Here is a 22,898-nt window from a genome sequence, read left to right as displayed (position 1 = left end):
TCATTATCACTAATTTCTGTCAACATACGCTTATAAGTCCCCTACCAGTGAAACCGGGGGGACTATAGTTTTCCTCTCTCTCGTCTGTGTACGTACGTATGTAACACCAATGTTTGTCAGCACTCTAGCGGCTTCATTCCTTGGGGGATTTTAATCAAACTTTACACAATCACAAAGGACCATAATATACCTGACAAGTTCGATTTTCAGAGTTGTTAGGTAAAGGTCACCGTTACTATTTTTAGAAAATCCTTGTCAGCCCTCAAGCAGCTTCATTCCTTGAGGGATTTGGATCAAACTTCATACAATTACAAAATACCATAATATCTGAGACAAGTTCCGAGTTTCAGGGTTGTCGGGTCAAGGTCACCGTTACTATTTCTAGAAAAATCCATGTCAGCACTCTAGCAGCTTTATTCCTCGAGGGATTTTGATCAAACTTCACACAATTACAAAAACCGCAATATCCTCGGACAATTTAGCGTTTCAGGGTTGTAAGGTTAAGGTCACTGTTACTATTTTTAGAAAATCTTTATCGGCGCTCTAGCTTCTAAACTTCCCACAATTACAAAGGACCATAATATCTCGGACATATTTGAAATAGCATGTAAACATTATGAGTTAGAAATATTAGGATACCTACAGACAAAATATAACTTCCAAGTTCAAGGGGCCGTAACACTGTTAAAAGGGCAATAATGAACAAAATTAAACTGGCCAATCAACACGTTATTACACATTGGTGATGATATTCACGTATCTTAATCACCCTTGCTGGTAATTGGTTTAATACCACAAAAAGCAAGAAAATATAACAATCATTTTATTTTATATAATTCCTGTCATATTACAATTTCTTGTATTATTGTTACATTTTAATCAATTACAAACCAATTGTATATTTTTTATTTTCCCAAATTGACACCAAAGGGCACCATTTTCATAAATCATTACAGTGAAATAGCTAGCAGGGGCCGGTATAAGACATGTATTGCTTTAGCAATACTCAGTATGCTTGTTAGATCAGGAGATGTAGTCTTATTAATCTTGCGAAACTCCATGATAAGTCACATCAAAATCCCTTTTCATATTTAAAGATGAACTGACTAATGCTAATAATTGCAAAACATTGTTGGTTATGAATATACAATGAATCCAGAAAATAACTTTAGGAACACATATTTGATTCCTAGACTCGTTCTTTTCCCGTGGGATTTGCCCACATTTTCAGAACCTACTATATCTCTCAATATGATAATGGAATTGATCAACATTTTGAAAATGATTGCTCTGGACTTGCGTGAAAAAATATTGTACAATAATCACTGCCTTAAATTGAAGTATGTGACTTACACCATATGTTGAAAGATCACAAAAAGTAGAGCATGTATCATTTTAGGCTCTTATGAACCAAACACTGATATTCTGCCTGTAGCTGTATTTTAGTCCACTTTTAAGATAACAAGTGTGAGATTAATACCAGGTGAGCGATTCAGGCCCATTGGGCCTCTTGTAGTAAACTACAAAATCAAAACAAAGCATTTTAAATTTCTTCTTTTTTTTTAATAATAAAAATCTAATCATCGTCATCACTACTGTCGTCGTCTACATGGGTTTTACTATGACCAAATATAGATTTCTTTGTGTTGATCTCCTCTGGTACGTCAATCACTCCTGTAAATAAAAAAATAAAAATCAAGGAAAGGCAACTCATTACTGCAATTTCAAATTCACCATTATGGATTGTAGGGATTGCCTAACGAAAGTTCAAGTACTTTCAGTAGATCCTTAAAAGTGTGCCTAAATTCCTAAAACTGAGCTTTGGCTCTTGGGTTTTAATGAACTTGCCTATCTGAGTTTGACAACTGTTTTGACTTTCCAAACTTTAAGAAAATTACCAAAATATCAAGGTCAAATGAAAGCCTTTTAAGTTCCTTATCTTCCTTTGTCCATAGGCTGACAAAATTTCTATCTTGCTATTCCTTCTTTTTTTAAATTCAGTATTTAATACTGACCTGATTTCCCCAGCCTCCTCTCCAGTACGATCGTCTGGAAGCTGTCTGTGTTTCCAAGGTCCTCAAACCCAATTACTCTGCCACAGATAAATAAGTACAAATGTATCTATTAAATATTTTAAACTGGAGATAACACTGCCAACCAGTGGGGGTGGGGGGTGAAAGGTACCTTCTGTTTGAAATTGTCTGTGCATACTTTTCATGGAATTTCATGCCCCAAGAAAATTAAGATACTTAAGAAACATTGGATCCCAACCTCCTTGCAATCATGTGTAATACCATGAGAAATGTGTATTGATACATTAAATATGGGACGTAAGCCAAGAAAAAGATTTAAAAGCTCTGGTTTATTTTAGATCATAGTACATGTACTGAATACTTCTTTCTATTTGTGATAACCATCTACCCAGAAAAGCATAAAAGCAAAACCCTAAAAATAACTGTTAAACAGTAATCTTCAAGTTGAATTTAAATAAAAATGAACTTTACAAAACAGAAGACCTTTTACAGCAATGAATCTATTCAAGCACTTGAACTGCTTGATCATTTGGCATTCATAGTCATTATGAATACCAACTGGAATATGCCAAATTCTATGAAATGTCCCAGTGATTTGTCATTAATGACATTATGTGTCTTGTACCATTTTAATTTGCATTCATATTGACTATCAATACCAACTGAAAGCTGCTCAATATTTATAAAAAAAAAAAAATGATTACTTTCATAGAAAATTAATTTCTTAAAGCATTTAGCTAAAAAAATGTGTAATAATGTATATTCTTGTTTAATTTATAGAACAGCCATCTTCCAAGGAAGGGTCAGTGGTATCCAACGTTAAAATTATGACATCACCATGTTGGCCATGGCATTGTGGCAGTGCAATAGACTGGTAAATATATATAGGAAAATATGTGTCAACTCACCTGTCGCATACAATGCCTTTGTTGAAGCATATAAGGGCTGGCAACATTCGGATCTTAAGTTTTTCCACAAAGAATTTGGCATGATCAACATTGATCTTTGCAAACTTTGTTTCGAAATATATCTTTGATAATTTCTGTGAAAAAAAGGAGAAGAAAAATATCATGAGTATGTGGAAAAATTCTACTTGACAAATTATCATGACAGTCTGTACCTGGTAAGACATAAATGTTTTTTGACGGCGTATACAGTTGTATGAATGCAGTTGGCAACAAACATATTCTTTGGTGCACATTAGTGCTCCATAAAGAATATTTTCTTTGCCAACTGCATTCATACTACCGTATACGCTGTCAAAATGAAGGTAAATCTTTATATTTACATCATAAATACTGTTGAAGTGGGTTGCTATGATGGTAACTACGGTAGCTGTGGTTGGTACATCGATATATTGGTAAATTTAGAAAATATGCAGTGAACAACATGATTTTTCTCCTTTTCATTGCTTGTACATTTTTAATTAAGTAATATTAGTAGCACTTCGAACATTATTATATATTTATAACGGTAGTATATACATGTATTGCACACTTTTCTGGTAGTGACGCGGTTGAACGACGCAAAAGAAAGCTGCTATTGTTTGCTTTACCATCAAATAATTTTGAATGTGCACACATGGAATAAGAAGTTAGCCAGCATCCCTATGTTGTATAATCAGACATAATGGATCCAAAATATGTTCCATGTTTGTAGATTTTGAAGGAACCAAACAATGGCTATCATTGAACATGTATCGGTTGAACCGTGAACGGCGCCATATTTGAAACAGATATCAATCCGCCGAGCCTTTTTTCATTATATATACGCTGATTTATATGTAGTCGGAGTTTACTAAGCTGAAGAAGGAGAGATGTAAATATTTCAAATTTCATTTTGAACTCAATCCATATGACTTTTCAGGTTCAGAAATTTTGTCAAAGGCATAACAGTTGTGTCATGGTTCATCAGAATCTTGATTGAAGTAAAATTGAACGTGGCAGAGCAATGACAAACATTATAGATATTAAGTAATAAAGTAACAATTTACCTTTATCTTCGCATATTCAACAAATCAATAATTATAGTCTACGACTAACACTTAAGTACTATGTGTATGAAATGTCATCCAGATTTTATCAAGGTTGTTGATCTAATGCATGGTTGTACCTTTCCGTTCGGGCCAATGCTTAGGGGGAGTACATTTTATGTTACTTAAAATTTAACTAAGACAAGAGGCCCATGGGACTTAAAGGTCACCTAAGTGAAGCAATGAAATGAAAGACACATTGTACTGTTGAGTAGATTTTAACTTCAAGTAAGTTAAGAGAGGATGTCATTTGAGGGCTTTGCCTTCAGTCCTTTATAGCACTACTTCTCAGTCCCTTCTTGAGTAAATTAATTCTGTTTCTCGGCACAGACAAATGATTACCACCAACTTTCAGGTGACTTTTTAATGTGCAAAGTAGAGATGGACAGAAAGACATGGTGTCTCTTTAAGGGACTAAAACCAATCTGTAACAAGAACCAAATAAATTAGAAATGAAGATCAATCACTTGGGAAATAATCAAACAATCTTTTTGCAAAGAAGCCAGATTTGGTTTAGCATACGACTGTCAGGAAATAATGCATATATGGATAATGACGAAGTGTAAGTAAGTAGTAACCTCTAAATGTGTGTCCATTATTGCACATCGTCTGAAGTCAGCGTGGAAGAAATGAACCACACATCTATCTTCACTTGTTGTTGTGTCCAAAAATTGCTTCTCTTCCATGATCTCACTGAAATCATAAAATCATATCAAAACATTTTAACTTTAATCTGTCAGACTTCGACATGGCACATTCATGGCCACTTTAAAGTTTAAAATCCTGATCTTATATTTATATATCTAAGAGTTTTATGACCATATTTAAGACCATATATATATATATATGTACCTTTCCGAGTTTCGTGAACGTGCAATTTAATTATGCACGTTTTTCTCGCTCGTGATATGGGTATTTGTGTTTGAGACAAACCAAATATATATATGTAGTTACACAAGAATAAGCTAGTAACTGACATAGATGTATGTTATGATTTGAGATTTGTGTTTAGAAAGTTATATCATTCTGAACTCAAACATAACTAGTACTGCCATAGCAAAACAAACACTCTTTTATGGATGTTGTTTAGAATTTTAGTAATTAATTTACTTACGTGTACACGCCATGACTTTTCTCTTTCATCATTTTAAACTGGTCAGCCTCATTCTTCAGACTCTGCAGTCGGGCCTCTCGTAAATGGGAAGGAATTTCTTCATTTTCTAGCTCTTCGAGAAGTTTCTGAAAGACGTACAATAGTAACGTTAACATCTATATTATGCACTAGATGATTCAGTTGTATCAGTGGGGATTGTTGTTTTATTAATTTCATACTTAAAAACAAGACAAAGGTATCCTCGGACTTTTCTTCTTGTAAATTACACAACAAAAATCTTAAAACAGAACGTTGATCGTTTCAAAGGCCTGCCCGTCAAAACATGTTGAAACGATTGTCAACATTGAACATTTTATGTTCCCAAACACCTGAATCGTTTAGCGGTTTTTTAACTCTTTTCAATTGAATTCGTGTATTTTTCACCGATCAATGGGATAACGTGAACTATATATATCAGAATACAATCAACTTCAAAATACAGATTACCTCTTCGGCAAGAGCTTCGTCATCGAGTATCTCGTTCGCCCTATCGAGTGTTGTCGCGGCAGCCATTTTAAAACAATGTGTGACTCAAAGCAGGGACGGATAACTCTGACATTAATTCCGGTTTATCAGATATTAATTAATTAATTTTATTATTTCTTTTCTTTTATTGTTCTTTAACAAGACGTCGTATTCCAGGAGTACATTATTGATGTTACGAAGATCCAGCTTTTATATGATTCAGACATTTGCATTTGCAAGTGGGTCAAAGAAATAAAAAATAAAATTGTCAAATTCCGGATAAATGAGTCCGAACATTTCTTTATTTTAGTGTATGATTATATCTTCCGTGGACTGGTAAACAAATGTGGTTGTATGAATTGACGTTTATGTCAAAACTAGGGTTATCGAAAGTGCGGTCACTATCATGAAGAGAGGACTGATAAATAGTTTTAGTTATCAGTTGATTATGTGACCGACATATCCAGTAGATTGACAAGTGAAAATGATTTAAAAGGTAAGGTAAATTATTACGATTTCTGATAAATATAACGTCGGCTGATAGGCTATCACATTTTTATGTGACAGTTGACATTAATATAAACAGTATGTAACTTTCAAGACTTGTCAGAACTTAAAATATTTTGAGTTATTTGATTGAATTAACATTGTTTATCTCTATTGGATGATCAAAAATAGCCTTATTACATAGAATTATTTACATTTGCATGTTGAATCAATCAGTCAATTAATGAACAACATACATTTTGATCCAAAGTTGATAATGTACTTGACCATGTGACCAGTTGTCATGATCCAGCATGACAACAGGCATATTTGTGTGCTTCGATTTCTAGCTAGAATGCAGGCAGATAATGAATCAGACAATGGGAATGTACCCACTCAGGAAGAATCTTGCCGAAGGGATGCTAAAGAAGAAGACATCCATGTCAGATTACTTACAGATGGTGTTTATAGCTCAGCCATGACAGATTCATCTGCAGATAGTGTGTCTTCTACAGATTTTAGTCTGAGGGACTTGAATAGTCATCATGAAAAAAAGAAAGCAGGTGCTCCAATAATAAAAGAAACTGAAGAGGAGGTGGATTATACACACTTAGTGTCTGTTGTCGAAAATGACATCAAAGATATAAGTAGTAGAATCAGCTCAGCTGTGATAGACTTCCATTTCTCATGTCAAGAAGAGACAATCATGAATGAAACATACTGCACACATTTTGATTTTATCCCAAATGAGATTATATTAAAAATATTTTCTTATTTTGAGACTCTGGATTTATGTAGACGAATTTCTCCTGTTTGTAAGCGATGGCGCAAGCTGGCATACCATGCTAGTTTGTGGACTGTTCTTGACCTTAATTGGAACCCACATTTGTCATCAGTGAATCTGTGCTCGATAATCAAACGCCTTGGATGTATTCGAAAACTTCTCCTCCAGAACCGACAGTTTCTTAATGTCTCAGAAGTGTCTGTGTTTACACAGTTCTGTCCCTTGGTGACAGTTGTTGACTTAGGGTTCTGCAGTACCTGTTCTGCTGATGAACTTAAGTATTTCATTCTCAACTGCCAACATTTAGAAAGAATCAATGTTGAAGGCTGTCACCTGGTAGCTGATGAATGCTGTGAGGTACTAGCTAAGGCAAAAAAACTGAAACATTTGAATTTTTCTCACTGTATCATAACAGATGCTGGTGTGAGTCACTTGGCCAAGAATCTTTCACAGATTGTCTCCCTCAATATCGATGGCATTGAAAGGATAAGTGATAAGTAAGTTTTGTTCTAATAATATACAATAAAACCTTGGTATACTGTCATCATTATAAAATAAACCTTGTTTTAATGACATCATTGGTCCAGTCAAGTATTGACATTATAAACGGGGTTTTGTAATATATAGAGGGGCATATACAAAGGAACTGTTGGGAAAAGTGGTCATCAATTTATGTTGAGAAGATGGTAAATATAATGAAGGGCATCATATTGCATTTTATAACTGTATAATGACAACTATAAAGAGTTGTAGAAAATTGCATTTAATGACCTGTATATATAGGCAAGTGAGATGAGAGTTGTCCGTCTTCCATTATCTGCAGAGGATATAACCTGTTGGAGTAAATGTTTAACCACATTGATAATAATTATTCTACAACATTTTGCACTTCAGGTTTTCAAATACTACAAATAAATCCCCTGATGACTCCTGCAATAAATCTCTAGTTCTGAATATAAACTTTAAAAAACAATATATATGCATTAAGCTTCATGGTCCTGTTAATATATTGTATTCTCTATCCATAATTGTTCTCAAGGAGTATTCTGACTCTGGTCGAGCATCATTGTGAACACCTGAAGTGGCTGGACATTGATGGGGCTGAGCTGACTGACCAGTCCATTGAAGCAGTGTCCAGTTGTCCCGGGGTAGAGAGACTGACAGTGTCCTTCTGTGAACTCTTGACTGATGTCTCACTGAAGGCCATAAAGGTAAGAAACAAATATTTTCCCTACCTCATTGTACTCCTACTTCCTTTCACCGTCTTCTTTCCATCTATGCATACTGTCTACTTATAAAATGTTTACATTTTTAACTCATTCACATCTGAAGACACATTTAAACATTTAAACTCTTCTGATTCAAAGGTTGGAATAGTTCATTATGAAATTTTAGCGGTGAATGTTAGGTTAAAGGTGAAACAAATCAAGCTGATATGTCTTTTAGAATGTCTGAATTGACCAGTGCTTTACTGTTGACCATTTGCTTTCCTTATATAACAGAAAATGACAAAGTTGACATGTCTGTCTCTGAGGAAAGGGACAGAACTGACCAATGAAGGGATGGTTGACCTCTTCTCCACGGATGGTCTGACCAGTTTGACCAGGTTGGACCTGTCTGATTGTGGTAACTTGAGGGACTCAGCTGTACTACAAATCATCAAGTGGTAAAGTCCCCCTTCCTTTGAGCTTCTACATCTTTGCTAAGCTCTTTATGATAGCTGATGCATCCATATGGTTCCAGGGGTTAAGCTCATTTACATTCTCTGCAACCCTGGAATATGTTACGGCAAAATTGAAGGCACAATGTTAGCTATTTGACTGGTTTCAGACCAATCACAAGGCTGATACATGGCCTCTGAAGATTACAGAGGATGACATCCAACTTCAAAGCAAGTCAGTTTTATCATTACCCTGCTAGGCAGTTCTTTTGATGTACATCATTAAATTTACCTTTGTCAAGTTGTTGATATTCATACTTTTCATCATGACATATTCCAGGGGTGCAGAGAACCTAAGTGAGTGTAAATTAACCCATGGAATTTTGTGGATGTAGTTGAATACAAATAGAAATATGAATATCAACAACTTGACAAAGGTAATTTTAATGAAGTGCATTAATGTACATGTATGTACAATTTCCTTGCATAATTAATGGGGTAATGACTGCGCCTTCAATTTGAATTGAATAACGAAGTGCAGACAATATCTTGCTATATTAAACTTGTTAATTTCTACATGCATTCAAAGATTTATATTTCCTACACATGCCGGTTCAAAATTTCATGTTATTATTTTTATATATTTAATTTCAGTTTCCTTTAGCATCACTTCAATGTGATTTTAAGGAACCCTGTACCACTGTCAAAAAATGGAACTTTTTTTCTGGCATGACTATAGCCTTGATAAATTATTGCTGTGAAGATTTGCGGGATTTCTATGAAAACAAATAATGATGACATAAACAATATATCATAAACAAGAGTGTTCTGAATGTAAAAATATCTGCAGAGTTAGACCAGGATTCGAACCCCGGACTTCAGATTGTTGTACTATTGCTTTAATCGATTGAGCTATCTGGTCAACAGAAGTATACTAGCCTAAATGTGCTTCAGTTACTATAGGTATATATTATCCAAACAGAAGTTAAAGGGAGGTTACTGTTTAAAGGAAAAATGACAGTGCAGTGGGACAGGGATCTTTAAGTAAAACTATTTTTTTGTTACAGCTGTGGTAAGAAGTTACAGCAGCTGCAGTTGTGCTGGTGTTGCAGTCTACAGGAAGAATCTATCACGGCAATCGTAGACACCTGCAGGTTTGATGTTTTTCACCTTCCTTTAATTTTGTTATCATACCAGTTTAAATCACATGGTTATATAATTATGTGAGTCAGCCAGCATTGATGTTGGCATTGTTAGGTTCAAGTTTTAAAGGAAGTGTTGAGATTCATTGATATAACCTTCAGTATTTGCACTGAAAATTGGCATGGAAGTTCCCCAAGGGGCCCAACCTGGGGTCAGTGTAGTCAAACCACGAAAAATGATTAATAAGATTAACGTGTATTTGACTTCATGTAATAGGTGGGCTCATCCACGAAATTCCAGTGGTCACGCTAGCTTATGCTCTCTGCAACCCTGGAATATGTCATGACAAATTGAAGGCTCTGTCACGCCACCTTGTGGATGATACAAGTAGATCAGTTTGATCTTTTGATGTACATCAAAAGATTTACAAGTAGAGTAACGGAAAAAATTACTGGCTTTAAAGTCCGGTGTTGCTCCTCTGTAATCTACAAACGGCAGATATCAGTGAAGAGATTGCTCGTTTTTTTCACCTGAAACCACTCAAGTAGCCACCTATGTGCCGTCAATTTTGTCATGACATATTGAAGGGGTGCAGAGAATGTAAGTGATTGTAACCCCTGACGTTTGGAGAATGGGGTGAGCAATAAAGCTACATATATAGCTCTTTGGTTGTTATTTCAGATACTTTTGAAGTAACTTACCTAGTGTTGGTTTTGTTCTACTTTAAAGTATATAGACATACTATTATCACCGACGGAATAAAATTATGCATTTTAAAAGTTTCTGTATTATTTCTGTTTTTACAGCTCATTGGAAACTCTGAAGTTGGTCGGACTACACAAGATTTTTGGGAAATGTTTTGATAGAATTCCAAAATGCATGCCGAAGCTGACCTTACTTGACCTTCAACAGTGTAACAAGGTAAGACCATTTATATTTGTCCAGTGAAATCTGATTTGGGAACCTGACGTACAAGTTATATAGAAGAATATATTTTATAATAACGCTGTGAAAACAGGAGCAATACGTTCTCCACAATAAAAAATTATAATAATATGATGAAAGAATCAAAGAAAATATGATAATTAAAGTCTCTGAAGCAAAATATTTTCCTAACAAGGAACCTATAAAATAAGCACCTAACAGTAACCATATTTGTAAGAACCCAAGGGAACCAGAGAAATAAGTAATAAAGACATGTATACGCTTCAGTCAGTTCGAATAGGCGGATAAGTCGAACGCACATTTTGAACAATGAAAACAATAATTTCTGTCTAGTTGTAGTTCGAACCTGCCTTACCAACATTTCAGAAAGATCAAATACATTGTACGAAGTTTGAGTAGTGAATCTAAATTGAAGTGCGAGTTCGACCATCAGCATTCAAAATGTTTGTATATATTGAACCCGTGGAACCTAAGAAATTATTACTTTATAATATACTTATGATGAACAACAGGAAACATACAAAATCAGTTTTCTACACACACACAAAAAACCGTAAGGACTTCAAAGAACCTTAGATATGTAATACAAAAATATATTTATGACAAATCCCAAAGAAATTGTAAGAGAAATAAGTTCTCTGTAGTAAAACATATTTGTAAGAAATATCAAAGTTTTACTTAACACACAAAAAATGTAGGTATTAAACATATCGCAGCGTTTCAAGACTGACTGGTCCCTTTGTCACGCTATGACTGAGTGAGCGATTTGTATTGTTTACCTGTACAACTATGTGACGAAATTGTTTATTTGATAATTGTAAGAACCTCAGGGAATCTGAGAAATAATTTCGCTACAGCAAAAACATCTTTCTCATTTATACCAAATTCCTAAAAAAAAAAACATCAGTTAAAATCCCAGGCATTGTGAGAAATAAGTTCAATATGAATAAAAATCATTTAATATAATAAACCCCAAGGGAATCTAAGAAATTAGTTTACACAAAACAGACATTTAAAGGAACCATATAGGGAACCTGAGGAACAGGTTCATTACAGTAAATCATGCTTATAACAAACTCCAGGGAATCAAAAAAGTAAGTTTGCTTAGGATCACAGTACCACAGAGAGAGAGAGGGGCCATGTTGGCCGAGTAGTAAAGAAGTCTGACAATCTGCTACCACTTGGCCTCCACCACTGGGTCGCGGATTCGGTAGGTGTTTTTTCTCTGGTAGCCTCCACTACCAAAACCTGGCACATCCTTAAATGACCATGACGTAAAACACAAACAAACCAAAACAAACCACTGCTAGACACTGTGACTATTCATATTTCCATCACGACCATAGCTTTGATATCATTTCTGAAAAGAAAACAATACCTTGCAGAGCATTTATAAAAAAAAATAACTAGAAAAACATAAACAAAAACCAACATCAGCATTCTTTGTGTAAAAATTCAACACTGCTATATCAGGATTCAAAATCAGGTCTTTCAGTCATTATACTATAGCTTTAACCAACTGTGCTGCAACAGTCCACAGTAGAACCCTGATACAGTTACACTGCAGATTATATCCAAAATGAAATTAAGATCACTGTACATGTATGTGCAAAAACCTAAGGTGGAATTCTCCAGTGTTATGCCTGTAATGGAAAAGGGACCCTTAAGTGAAATGTTCGTACACAGTTTGACATTCATTTGACAATTTCTTGCCAGGTACATGTACATGTAAACATATGAATTTGAACTATGTGAGGAAAATTTGACAGTAGAGGTGTTTGCAATGCTTTGTAACTATTTTTTGTTGTTAATCCTTAATTCTTAATTCTTTCATTTGTTTCAGATTAATGATAATCTCATTCGAGAGATGTTATGTAAGAAATCGGACCTAAAAGCGTTTGACTACTATGGGGAAGATTTCCGAATCCAGCCACTGACCTAGTTTGTACTGGAAGAGGGTCAACCTGTTATTGGATCAACAAAACCAATCTAAATGCCAACATAAGTCAGGGTCCCTCTTCTACCAAGTATCAACAGGGACAACTTGATGCCCATAAAACCCCGTTCAAGTTTGGCAGTGTTCTTCCCAACTCCCCAATGATGAATGTAAGACGTTTGAATCTGATCATCAAAATCCATTAAATGCAAACTTTATCTATTTTACAACAATTGTGTTACTAGTTTTTCCTTCTTTGATGGAATTGCACAAATAGTCATAACAAAGAAGAAAGCTGGAGTACCAGAAGAAAACCGAAGTGGTTGGGCAGATGACCCAATACTTGTTCACACCCATTCCAGGAATCCAACCCTGCCGTCTTGGTGAAAGACAAGTTTGCTATCCACTGTGCCACACTCAAACACTGCCCACTACATTTAGAGGGCCACGGTGGCCAAGTGGTTAAGACGTCTGACAATTTTGCTAGCACTAGCCCTCTACCACTGGATCATGGGTCGAGACCTAAGGTACTGGCCGTTGGTCGGTGGTTTTTCTCTGGGAACTCCACCACCAAAACCTGGCAAGTCCACAAATGACCATAGCTGTTAATAGGACGTAAACCACAAACAAACAAACACTACATTTAGATTAAAGTTACAGACTGGTTTCCCATAGACTATAGCTACCTCAAAGCATAGATTTTATCAATATGCAGTCACATGTGTATAGTCAAGTTAAAATTTATTCAAGAGAATCAGAAATATGAATATATGGGGGCTGCTGATAATCGTCAGTGCACTCACTGTTATTCAACTCTGCGCCAAACCGTTTTTCTCTTCCTCTTCTTTCCATACAGGAGATGTCTCTTACAAAATTGTGCTTCTCTTGAGTGACTTACTGTTTGCAGATTCATACCAACAGTTTAAAGATTAAAACATTTTTTTTGTTTCGAGTGGTCAATAAAAATATTTGGGATTCATATGACTGCTGGTGGCCAGGAGGTCTAGTGATAGTGTTTTGATTCTGAATGTCGGCATTTCTTCCATTTGTTTGACATTTGGTTGTCTGTTCCATGTAATCCTTGGTTTCTTGGGAGAAATAAATAGATCTAGGTACAACTTTGACAATCTTTCTCATTCTATGCAGTTCTAATAGGTTTCATCCATGGTATTACATAGATGTCAAACTTTCTTGTTCTCACGACTTGTGATCTCTCACAACAAATCTCATGGCATGCCCTGGGACCCTTTGAGGTGGTCGAATTGGAATTGAGTATGAGGGTCTCGCCTGGGGCGGCATGTTCCAGTGTGGGTCAGAATAGTGGTGAAAGTAACTGACTTGACATCTTGAGGACAAAAACATAGGTTCCTTCAGAGGTAGCCAATGAACATTGATGATTTTGCCAATATGTTAATGACAAATTCAGGCCATGATAGGTCTGATGTGATAGTAACCTCTAAGTAGTTGCTGTTATGCACTGTCGCTCCCTTGAAATATGTCCTGACAAAATTGAAAGCATTCAATAATTAAAGCTATTTGATTGGTTTGATAACAAAGGAATTTCAGTTTCCATCCGTCAGAGAGATCATTCTTCTGGATTTTATCAATATTATTGTTGATTAAGATACTATCTAAAATGTTGTCTTCTAGTGGGAGTTCATACTGTTTTCTTCAGAATTTAGGTAGCGCCGGTTTATTACCCTTTGGCACTGCATGGTTGCCCTTTTTGCTGGTTTAGACAGAATTTGCCCTTTGTGGTCGTCTGCAGATAATGATATTTTGATTATGAAGTCGCTAGCCTTTTCTGTTGTCCGGAGTGACAGGAGCTTGACACGGACCCACGTCACTATAAAAGTATTGCCGGTTGATTATTTAACCCCTCTCGATTATGACCCAACCCATGACTACATATCTTTCATAGTCGTGGGAGGGTTCATAATCGAGGGGGATTAAATAATAAACTGGCAATCATTTTATAGTGACGTGGGTCCATGTCTAGTTCCTGTGTCTGGAGGTTTATGTAATGAAGGCAAGGAAGTGTTTGATGGTTTGAGGTTTTTACCTTCACACTAATTATTTCCAACGATAATCTTTTTCACATTTATGTAGGCTACTGAGGATTTCCCACTTTAATGTCACTAGGACACTCACATGACAATTAATTTTGCGGTTTTGTTGTTGTTGATAATGGAAGATCTCTGAGTGATTTCAAAGCAAACACTGTCCTGGAGCCAAGTCACTGTGCCTATTATATTATCAGGGTCACTATCCTCTATCAATACGTGGAAATCAGGAGCTTTATTTTACAGTACATTTCACTTAATATCACTTCGCTTAATGTCATTTTCGGTTATTATCATGAATTCTTGACGCGACGTTTCTTCCTGCCATGTAATCTATGTAATTCAAGTATTTTATTATCACTTGTTTTTATGTCAATTTTGCTTAATATCAATTTATTTTTGCCACTGTCAAATGATGGTCAAAATCAATGCTTTATGTCTCTGGGATATTTTGTCACACCTGGACGCGCTGTATACTGTACAACAGCTCTCGAAAATAATCAGATTTTATTTGGCAGGTCTTTGGTTAGCCCGAATTTCCTCTGCCCTGACACCAGACTTGGACATTTTGACTGATAGATGTCTGATGTGTTTTAGGCTGGTGTCAGGGCCAGATGAAACTCGGGCTAGTCCTTGGTCTTCACACATTTTGAATCAATTAGGTCATGGCCAATTGGAATGAGAAGTCACTATGTTTGTATTAGGAAGATACTGATGTTAGCTTCTTCGCCTATAGAACTCTATGTATTGAAACTGTTGTCCTCTTAGTTGACAGATATTTAAAAATGTCATTTGTGAAAGGTACAGCAAAAAATGCAAAAAAGGGATTTGTAGTAGAACTAGATTGACAGATGACCGTGCTGCTCATTTATTCATATTGGCCAATAGTATTTTCCGGATGACAGTGAGTGCTCTTTGGCATCTCTTCAAGGATTTCTTACGTGTTGACCAGATTTATCTTGATTTGACCGCACAATAGCGACAGTAGATATTGTGCATTGAGATGTCGTAGGTCTTTTACATGTTGGGAACTAAGTTTAACGTTGGGGGTCTCTGCGTCATGAGTCAAACGACGATTGGTGCAATGTCATGGCGTTCTATATAGTACGTAAAAAGGGGCAAATTGTAGACATTTGTAATTTATTAATGAAGTTTAAAATTATTTCATACGTCTTTAAGTCCAATAAAATATAATACATATTGTCTTTGATCATTTCTTTATATGTGACAATGAAGATCGATTACATTATTTTTGCAAGTTTTAATTGTGACCGAAATTCTGATTGCAAAACAGAAATTTTAAAAGAGCTATTGCAGGTTGCTATGCCTATTTCCCCAAACCTGAGACCGCTAGTGCGCGCGTGCCATCGTGTACTGTCATGACGCGTATTCGGGTATTTTTATACAGGTAGCTCTATCGGAATCCTTTGTCTAAGAATAGATTATTGTAAACAGCCGAATTCAAGGCCACATGCGTTTCACGATAAAGACTTAATAAAATGCTTAATTCGCGTTATTTCTATAAATTCTGGGCATACTCGTTATTCAAACACAAAATTGTTAAAACTAAGGGAAAATGTGAACAAGGTTAACATTACAGAGATACCCTTGATCGAAAGAGAACAAGGAAAATAAGACCAGGTGTTCCGAAAGAGTAAGCGTCTTCTGCTTCATCGAGGTCTAGGTCAAATTAAAGTAATGTCACATCTCGTAGCAATAATCGAGATAGTCACAATAAAACCACAAGACAACATAATGAGCATCAAAAAACGACCTGCATATTGAATAATGAAATCGCATAAAATCTGTCCATGATCTGTATCAGCCTGCATCGTCTAAAATCTTGTGTTGTAAATTTGTCCATCAGCAGTCGATATCTATCGCGTAAATAATGATAGTAGCATAAGCTCTTGAACACTTAATCAACTATGCCATGCAAAAAGGGAAACAGGGATGTTACTATCAACAAAGGGAACAAGTCTATAGTGTCCTTGATTTGAAATTCATGAGTTTGAAAATAGCCATCGTAGAAATGTCTGACAGTAAAATTGATGGACTTGACCAGGTTTTTGTGGCCAGTTCTGATAAGCTTTTCAATAAATTTGGCCTCATTTGAAAACAAAAAAAGTCGGCCAGAGGAGGGACAGTTTGTTCCCATATGAAAGCATAGAGTCTGCAGGAAAATTTTGCCAACAACTTAACAAAATGCTGTGGACCAGGAACTCAGTTATTTGCAAGATTTAATCATCGGTATATTTCAATTCGAAAAGAACATTGTCAACATGACTGCATTTGTGAATGTGCTGCCGGGGGTTGTTCAGTCCATTAAAAGTATTGCAGACTGCTGTTCAGTTTTTGGTACACGTACTTTTACTAGGATGATAGATATATCCTAGTCAGAAACAGTTGTGCCTAAATACTAAATTACATAACACGTTACACTACAAATACAACATTGAAGTGTTATTTATGATAGTTTAATTGTATTAAAGCCTTTTAATGTTTGTCCTATACTGGTACTCTGTATATTATGTATGGGTCTGTCACTCTGTATATTATGTATGGGTCTGGCACTCTGTATATTATGTATGGGTCTGTACATTATGTATGGGTCGGGTGCTCTGTATATTATATGGGTCAGGCGCTCTGTATATTATGTATGGGTCTGGCACTCAATATATTATGCATGGGTCTGGCACTCTGTATATTATGTATGTGTCTGGCACTCTGTCTATTATGTATGGGTCTGGCGTTCTGTATATTATGTATGGGTCTGGCACTCTGTATATTATGTATGGGGCTGGCACTCTGTATATTATGTATGGGTCAGGCCCTCTGTATATTATGTATGGGTCTGGTTCTCTGTATATTATGTATGGGTCTGTCACTCTGTATGTTATGTATGGGTCTGGCACTCTGTATATTCTGTATGGGTCTGGCACTCTGTTTATTATGTATGGGTCGGGTGCTCTGTATATTATGTATTGGTCTAGCGCTCTGTATATTATGTATGGGTCTGGCACTCTGTATATTATGTATGGGTCAGGCGATCTGTATATTATGTATGGGTCGGTTGCTCTGTATATTATATATGGGTCGGGTGCTCTGTATATTATGTATGGGTCTAGCGCTCTGTATATTATGTATGGGTCTGGCACTCTGTATATTCTGTATGGGTCAGGCACTCTGTATATTCTGTATGGGTCTGGCACTCTGTTTATTATGTATGGGTCGGGTGCTCTGTATATTATATATGGGTCAGGCGATCTGTATATCATGTATGGGTCTGGCACTCTGTATATTATGTATGGGTCAGGCGCTCTGTATAGTATGTATGGGTCTGGCACTCTGTATATTATGTATGGGTCAGGCGCTCTGTATATTATGTATGGGTCTGGCACTCTGTATATTATGTATGGGTCTGGCACTCTGTATATTACATATGGGTCTGGCACTCTGTATATTACGTATGGGTCTGGTACTCTGTATATTATGTATGGGTCTGGCGCAGTCTGTGACTGATAAGGAATCCCTTTCGGAATTGCTTTGAATAGATTTCGTGTCAAAAGTGTACAGTGCACTTGAGGTGACATACATGTATATTCGATAACATAAACGTACCTGTAAATGCAGTATGTACAGTAATTAATATCGGGTGGGTTAGGGTAACAAACTTACGAATTACTCAAAATTGTATTGATTAATGTATTATATAATGTATATGTTAATTATATTGACTGTATACATTGTATTGATTAATTCTATGTACTGTAAGAACGCTTTGGAGTGGCTTATTCTAGCTAGATAGGGTGCTTCATCAAATGTTATATAGTTTGAAATTAAAAAAACTGAGAACCACATTTAAAGACGGTACGGTAACGTGATTATGTATAGACTGATAAATAAACTGAAATGTTTAAACGAAACATTCTTAAATTTACTTGAAACAATAAATGTTCCCAATCAATGGCAGCAAGTTATTTTCTTAATTCTCATGTCATCTGGGAGACTCCGTACAAAATCCTCTTAGATAGTAACGCGATTAAACCCAGCCTTCTTAGGCCACTTTAGATAAGATACATGTTTATTTAGAGTCGGTGGGTATATAACAAAATAACATAAGCTCTGAAGAGCTTTTGACCGACATATACATATACACATACAGATACATGGTACATAAAATGCAATACATTAAGACATCAATTACTTTTATTATACCTTCTGTTAAAATCTCGTAATCTGATTGGTTGAGAAAGATGTGAACATTTTCAATGTAACTTGCTCGTTTCACAAAGATAAAGAAGACAGGGTGACATTCCAAAAAATATCACATGCGCCAAACGTATGCGTGCACGGTTCGTCCCAGTGCCAGGGTGTTATTCCAAAAATTGTTACATGCGCCAAATGTATGCGTGCACGGTTCGTCCCAGTGCCAGGGTGTTATCAAATCACATTCATGGTTGGTTCATTCGACAACTGTTGAGATGAAGTCTTGGTTTATGTCAAATCAACACAAGGACCTTTAAAAATGGTGAAGTGGTGAAACACCTAAACATGACACTCGGTATAATAAAATAAAAATCACATTCATGAGAGGGCGATATTGCATATTTTCACCCCTCGGAAAGCATTGTTGACCTCGGCTTCGCCTCGGTCAACAATGCTTCCTTGGGGTGAAAATATGCAATATCGCCCTCTCATGAATGTGATATTTATATAATNGGTTGGTTCATTCGACAACTGTTGAAATGAAGTCTTGGTTTATGTCAAATTAACACAAGGACCTTTAAAAATGGTGAAGTGGTGAAACACCTAAACATGACACTCGGTATAATAAAATAAAATAAAAATCACATTCATGAGAGGGCGATATTGCATATTTTCACCCCTCGGAAAGCATTGTTGACCTCGGCTTCGCCTCGGTCAACAATGCTTCCTTGGGGTGAAAATATGCAATATCGCCCTCTCATGAATGTTTTATTTATATAATATCACACACATATTGTTCATATATTACTTTGATAATAGGTATAGTGTTTCACAACACTCAAAGTCTATATACCATATATCAATAAATTGAATTAAAATAAATTAAATTAAAACAACGCTTTGAAATTAAAAGTTTTCAATGAAGACACTGTAGGCTGGATAAAGAGAAGATGAGGTTAGAGTAAGGTGAGATATTTATTATTTGCAGGCTGCACATTTACATTTGGTTCCATTCCAGGAGGATATTAAAGATTTAAAATAGCCTTAATTAGTTGTGGTCCTAAAGTTTTCAGGAAGATTATTCCAAAGACAGGCTGCTGCATATTTGAAGGATTTTATACCGTATGTAGTAGTCTTAACATGTGGGATGTCCAAAATGTTTGTATATCTGAAGCTGTAATTTTGAGACTTGGGTGTGACAATGTTGTGGAGACATGGCGGTGTGGTTTTGTGTATGATTTTGTAGGTTTCTATAACCATTTGGCTCATTCTTCTAATTTTCAAAGTAGGTATCTTTGCCCGGGCCAAAAGTTCATCGTAGTTGCTTGAGAAGTCATCATAAATAAATCTGAGTGCCCTATACTGAAATTTCTCAATTTTTTAAACATTTGTTTCCGAACAGAAGTGCCAGGAGAGTGGGCAAAAATTAAAGTGTGATAGTATGAAGGTGTGGAAAATTGTGAGTTTATTTAGTCTGCTCAGGTGTTTTCTAATTCTGTAGAGTATATTTAGTTGTTGTGAGGCTTTTCTACATATGGTTTTGATGTGGAGATCGAAAGAGAGCTTAAAGTCAATGTCAACACCTAGTAGTTTTACACTTTCTTCACATGGGATCGAAATACCATCTATTTGAAAAGAAAGGTTTTGTGACCGTTTTTTTTTACCTATTGCAAGTGCTTGGAATTTGTCAGGATTTGCTTTCATTTTATTTATATCGAACCAGTGTATGAGATTTTTGGTGTCTTCTTCGAGTGCGGATGTCAGTATTCAAAAACTTTGAAGGTTATGAACCTATTCCGGTTCCCAGCATTAAGTGGACACTGAGTTATCATAAGGATGTTTTATAAAAACAAAACCAAATAACTTTCCAAGTAATGTTTCTGTAATATTTCTATTTTTTTTCGATTCCCCTGAAAAGAGCGAACGTTTATGCATTAATGCAGAGATAAACTATCCTCCTTCTAGGCACGAGCGACTTGGGTGGGCCGAATCGCTTGGTCGTCCATGCTAGCACAATTATCATAGTTGATATCATTTCACCAAGGTTTCGAAAATGTCAATAAAATAATCTCATTCCCAAATTAATTTGTAAGTTTTGCTGCTATTTTTAATTTAGTGTTCAATCGACTGTTGTGGTGTAAATCTAACAGTGATACATTTGAAATAGTTTACGTCAAAAACAAAAGGGTGGTCGGATGGTGCAGTGGATGTAGCGCACTTGCCTTTCACCAAGGCGCACGGCCGGGGTTCGATTCCCCGATCGGACGTGAAATTTAAGGTATGGGGTCACCTGCCTGACCACTTCGGTTTTCTCCAGGTACTCCGGTTTCCTCCCACAATAAGCGCTATCATCCGGGCCAACAAGAATGATTAGTATAAGTTGAAATAAGTTGTTTAATAATTGTTGTAAAATAAATAAAATTGTATATATTATATAAAACAAAATGCAGCACGGTTAAAAAATGGCGTCTTTACAAGTCACGAACGACAAAGTCCCATGGTCAGAAATCCGTATCAAGCCCTCAGGTCATTCTAGCTGAATTAACATAGCCTTAATAATCTGTGTATGCTGAATTAACATAGCCTTAATAATCTGTGTATGCTGAAAAACGCAATAGATCAACACTATCAACAGTAAAGATCACAAAGGACGTGTACTGCTTATATCTATAAGCATATTGTATTGCCCGATCGTTTTAATCGACAATTTATTTTAGTACTTGAAATTTCGAAAAATACGATCAACCTTGTCCCACTTACAAAAATCTAGCATCTAATTCCGTGGTATAACATTATAATAATTTCTTTTCTTTTTCAATTACTGTTTTCTAAGGTTTTCAAACCAGTCATATTTTGGTAACTGATTACTCGAACTATCTTCCGAGCGAGTAACCGGTTAACCGGTAGATGGTAATCAAATAAATAACAGCAACAAACACCTCATATGTTTAGAAAATATTCTATCTAAAACGTATTTACACCTCAAACATACATTAATTAGCATAATAGTTTACTCGTGTATTTCAAGTTAAACGCAGGTAATGGTTGCATGTAATCTCAGTAAGTATGTGTCATGGACAACAAATGTTCGAATGCAGTAAGACGGGATTCAATTAGATATCTGTACTCGAAATCATATGTGGTAACATTGTTCTTTAGAACAAAATTTGATCGACAAACGTTTTAAGACATGCTTGCTCATTCAAGTGTGTACTCTTCAAATTATTTGTACATCTCACTTGTAAAAGCGCTTTCTATCACTAAAAGTTGACATTTCACAGCTTTGTATTCTGGCTTCATTTTAAAATCGGTATGTGGGGAAACATTGAGGAAAATGGTGAAAATACATAATTTTCAAAGAAAATTATTAGGGTGGGTGTTACTTGAAGCCCCAAAAAAAACTCTGGATCCGCCACTGTAAATACGAATTTCATATTATTTTCCAATAACAGCACATTGGAAATTATAACAAGAGGCCCAAATGGGTCTGCATCGCTCACCTGGTATTAATCTCACAATTGTAACCTTATAAGTGGACTAAAAGTTTAAAGTAAAAAGTTGACGCCGGACGGACGCCGGACGGACGACGGACGCCGCACCATGCCATAAACTCACTTGGCCCTTCGGGCCAGGTGACCTTAAAACGAAAGGTGGATTTTTCCAAGATTTCTGCAGTTTAATTTCCACTCTGAACAATAAAATCCTTCACATATAGTGACTGTTATTCCCTATATACTACCCGCTCCTTGAAATTACAAATGTTTCATAAGTGAAAACATGTTGATAATCTTTACTGTATATTTACACCTGATGGTACTCTCAACCTTAAGTAGAGGGTCGAAACCTGTAGATAGCGATCGCGATAGCCTATTACGTTATGTCATTGTCCTCTATAATTCGTCCGATATGCCAACGCTACAACAACACCAATTCGTCAAGATAACGTTGGGAAATACATGCTTCTGTCTCATTTTCAGCCAAGTTAGCCG

The 22,898-nt window shown here is 35.9% G+C and overlaps 3 protein-coding genes across 4 annotated transcripts in view; 2 read left to right on the top strand and 1 right to left on the bottom strand.

Annotated features, from left to right (window-relative positions):
• LOC110452677 (oxysterol-binding protein-related protein 8-like) overlaps positions 1–2,935 on the top strand; it is a 50,411-nt gene extending 47,476 nt beyond the window's left edge. Inside the window, exon 22 of one of the 2 annotated variants that reach the window (XR_002463212.1) lies at positions 2,819–2,935. The gene's annotated coding sequence lies outside the window, so the exon portion shown is untranslated. Of the gene's footprint in view, positions 1–2,813 lie in introns of both variants that reach the window. The other variant, XR_002463211.1, reaches the window with a different exon arrangement.
• On the bottom strand, positions 1,542–5,777 carry LOC110452710 (thioredoxin domain-containing protein plp1-like). Its single transcript, XM_021501364.1, has 6 exons — positions 5,666–5,777; positions 5,180–5,304; positions 4,644–4,758; positions 2,942–3,075; positions 2,016–2,092; positions 1,542–1,674 (listed from the first exon to the last, which is right to left on the bottom strand). Exons 1-6 carry the CDS (start codon positions 5,729–5,731, stop codon positions 1,577–1,579), a joined length of 615 nt encoding a protein of 204 aa, XP_021357039.1. The 5' UTR covers positions 5,732–5,777; the 3' UTR covers positions 1,542–1,576.
• An 84-nt stretch (positions 5,778–5,861) lies between these two features.
• LOC110452698 (F-box/LRR-repeat protein 2-like) lies at positions 5,862–17,486 on the top strand. Its single transcript, XM_021501356.1, has 7 exons — positions 5,862–6,179; positions 6,520–7,450; positions 7,993–8,164; positions 8,456–8,619; positions 9,681–9,767; positions 10,563–10,677; positions 12,545–17,486. The coding sequence occupies exons 2-7, from the start codon at positions 6,525–6,527 to the stop codon at positions 12,641–12,643; spliced, it is 1,563 nt and encodes a 520-aa protein (XP_021357031.1). The 5' UTR covers positions 5,862–6,179; positions 6,520–6,524; the 3' UTR covers positions 12,644–17,486.
• The last annotated feature ends 5,412 nt before the right edge of the window (positions 17,487–22,898 follow it).

The sequence above is a fragment of the Mizuhopecten yessoensis genome, unplaced genomic scaffold, assembly GCF_002113885.1.
Source record: "Mizuhopecten yessoensis strain PY_sf001 unplaced genomic scaffold, ASM211388v2 scaffold775, whole genome shotgun sequence".
NCBI lineage: Eukaryota > Metazoa > Mollusca > Bivalvia > Pectinida > Pectinidae > Mizuhopecten > Mizuhopecten yessoensis.
The sequence above is the reverse complement of the archived record's forward strand: the minus strand, read 5'-3'. Positions and strand labels throughout refer to the sequence as shown.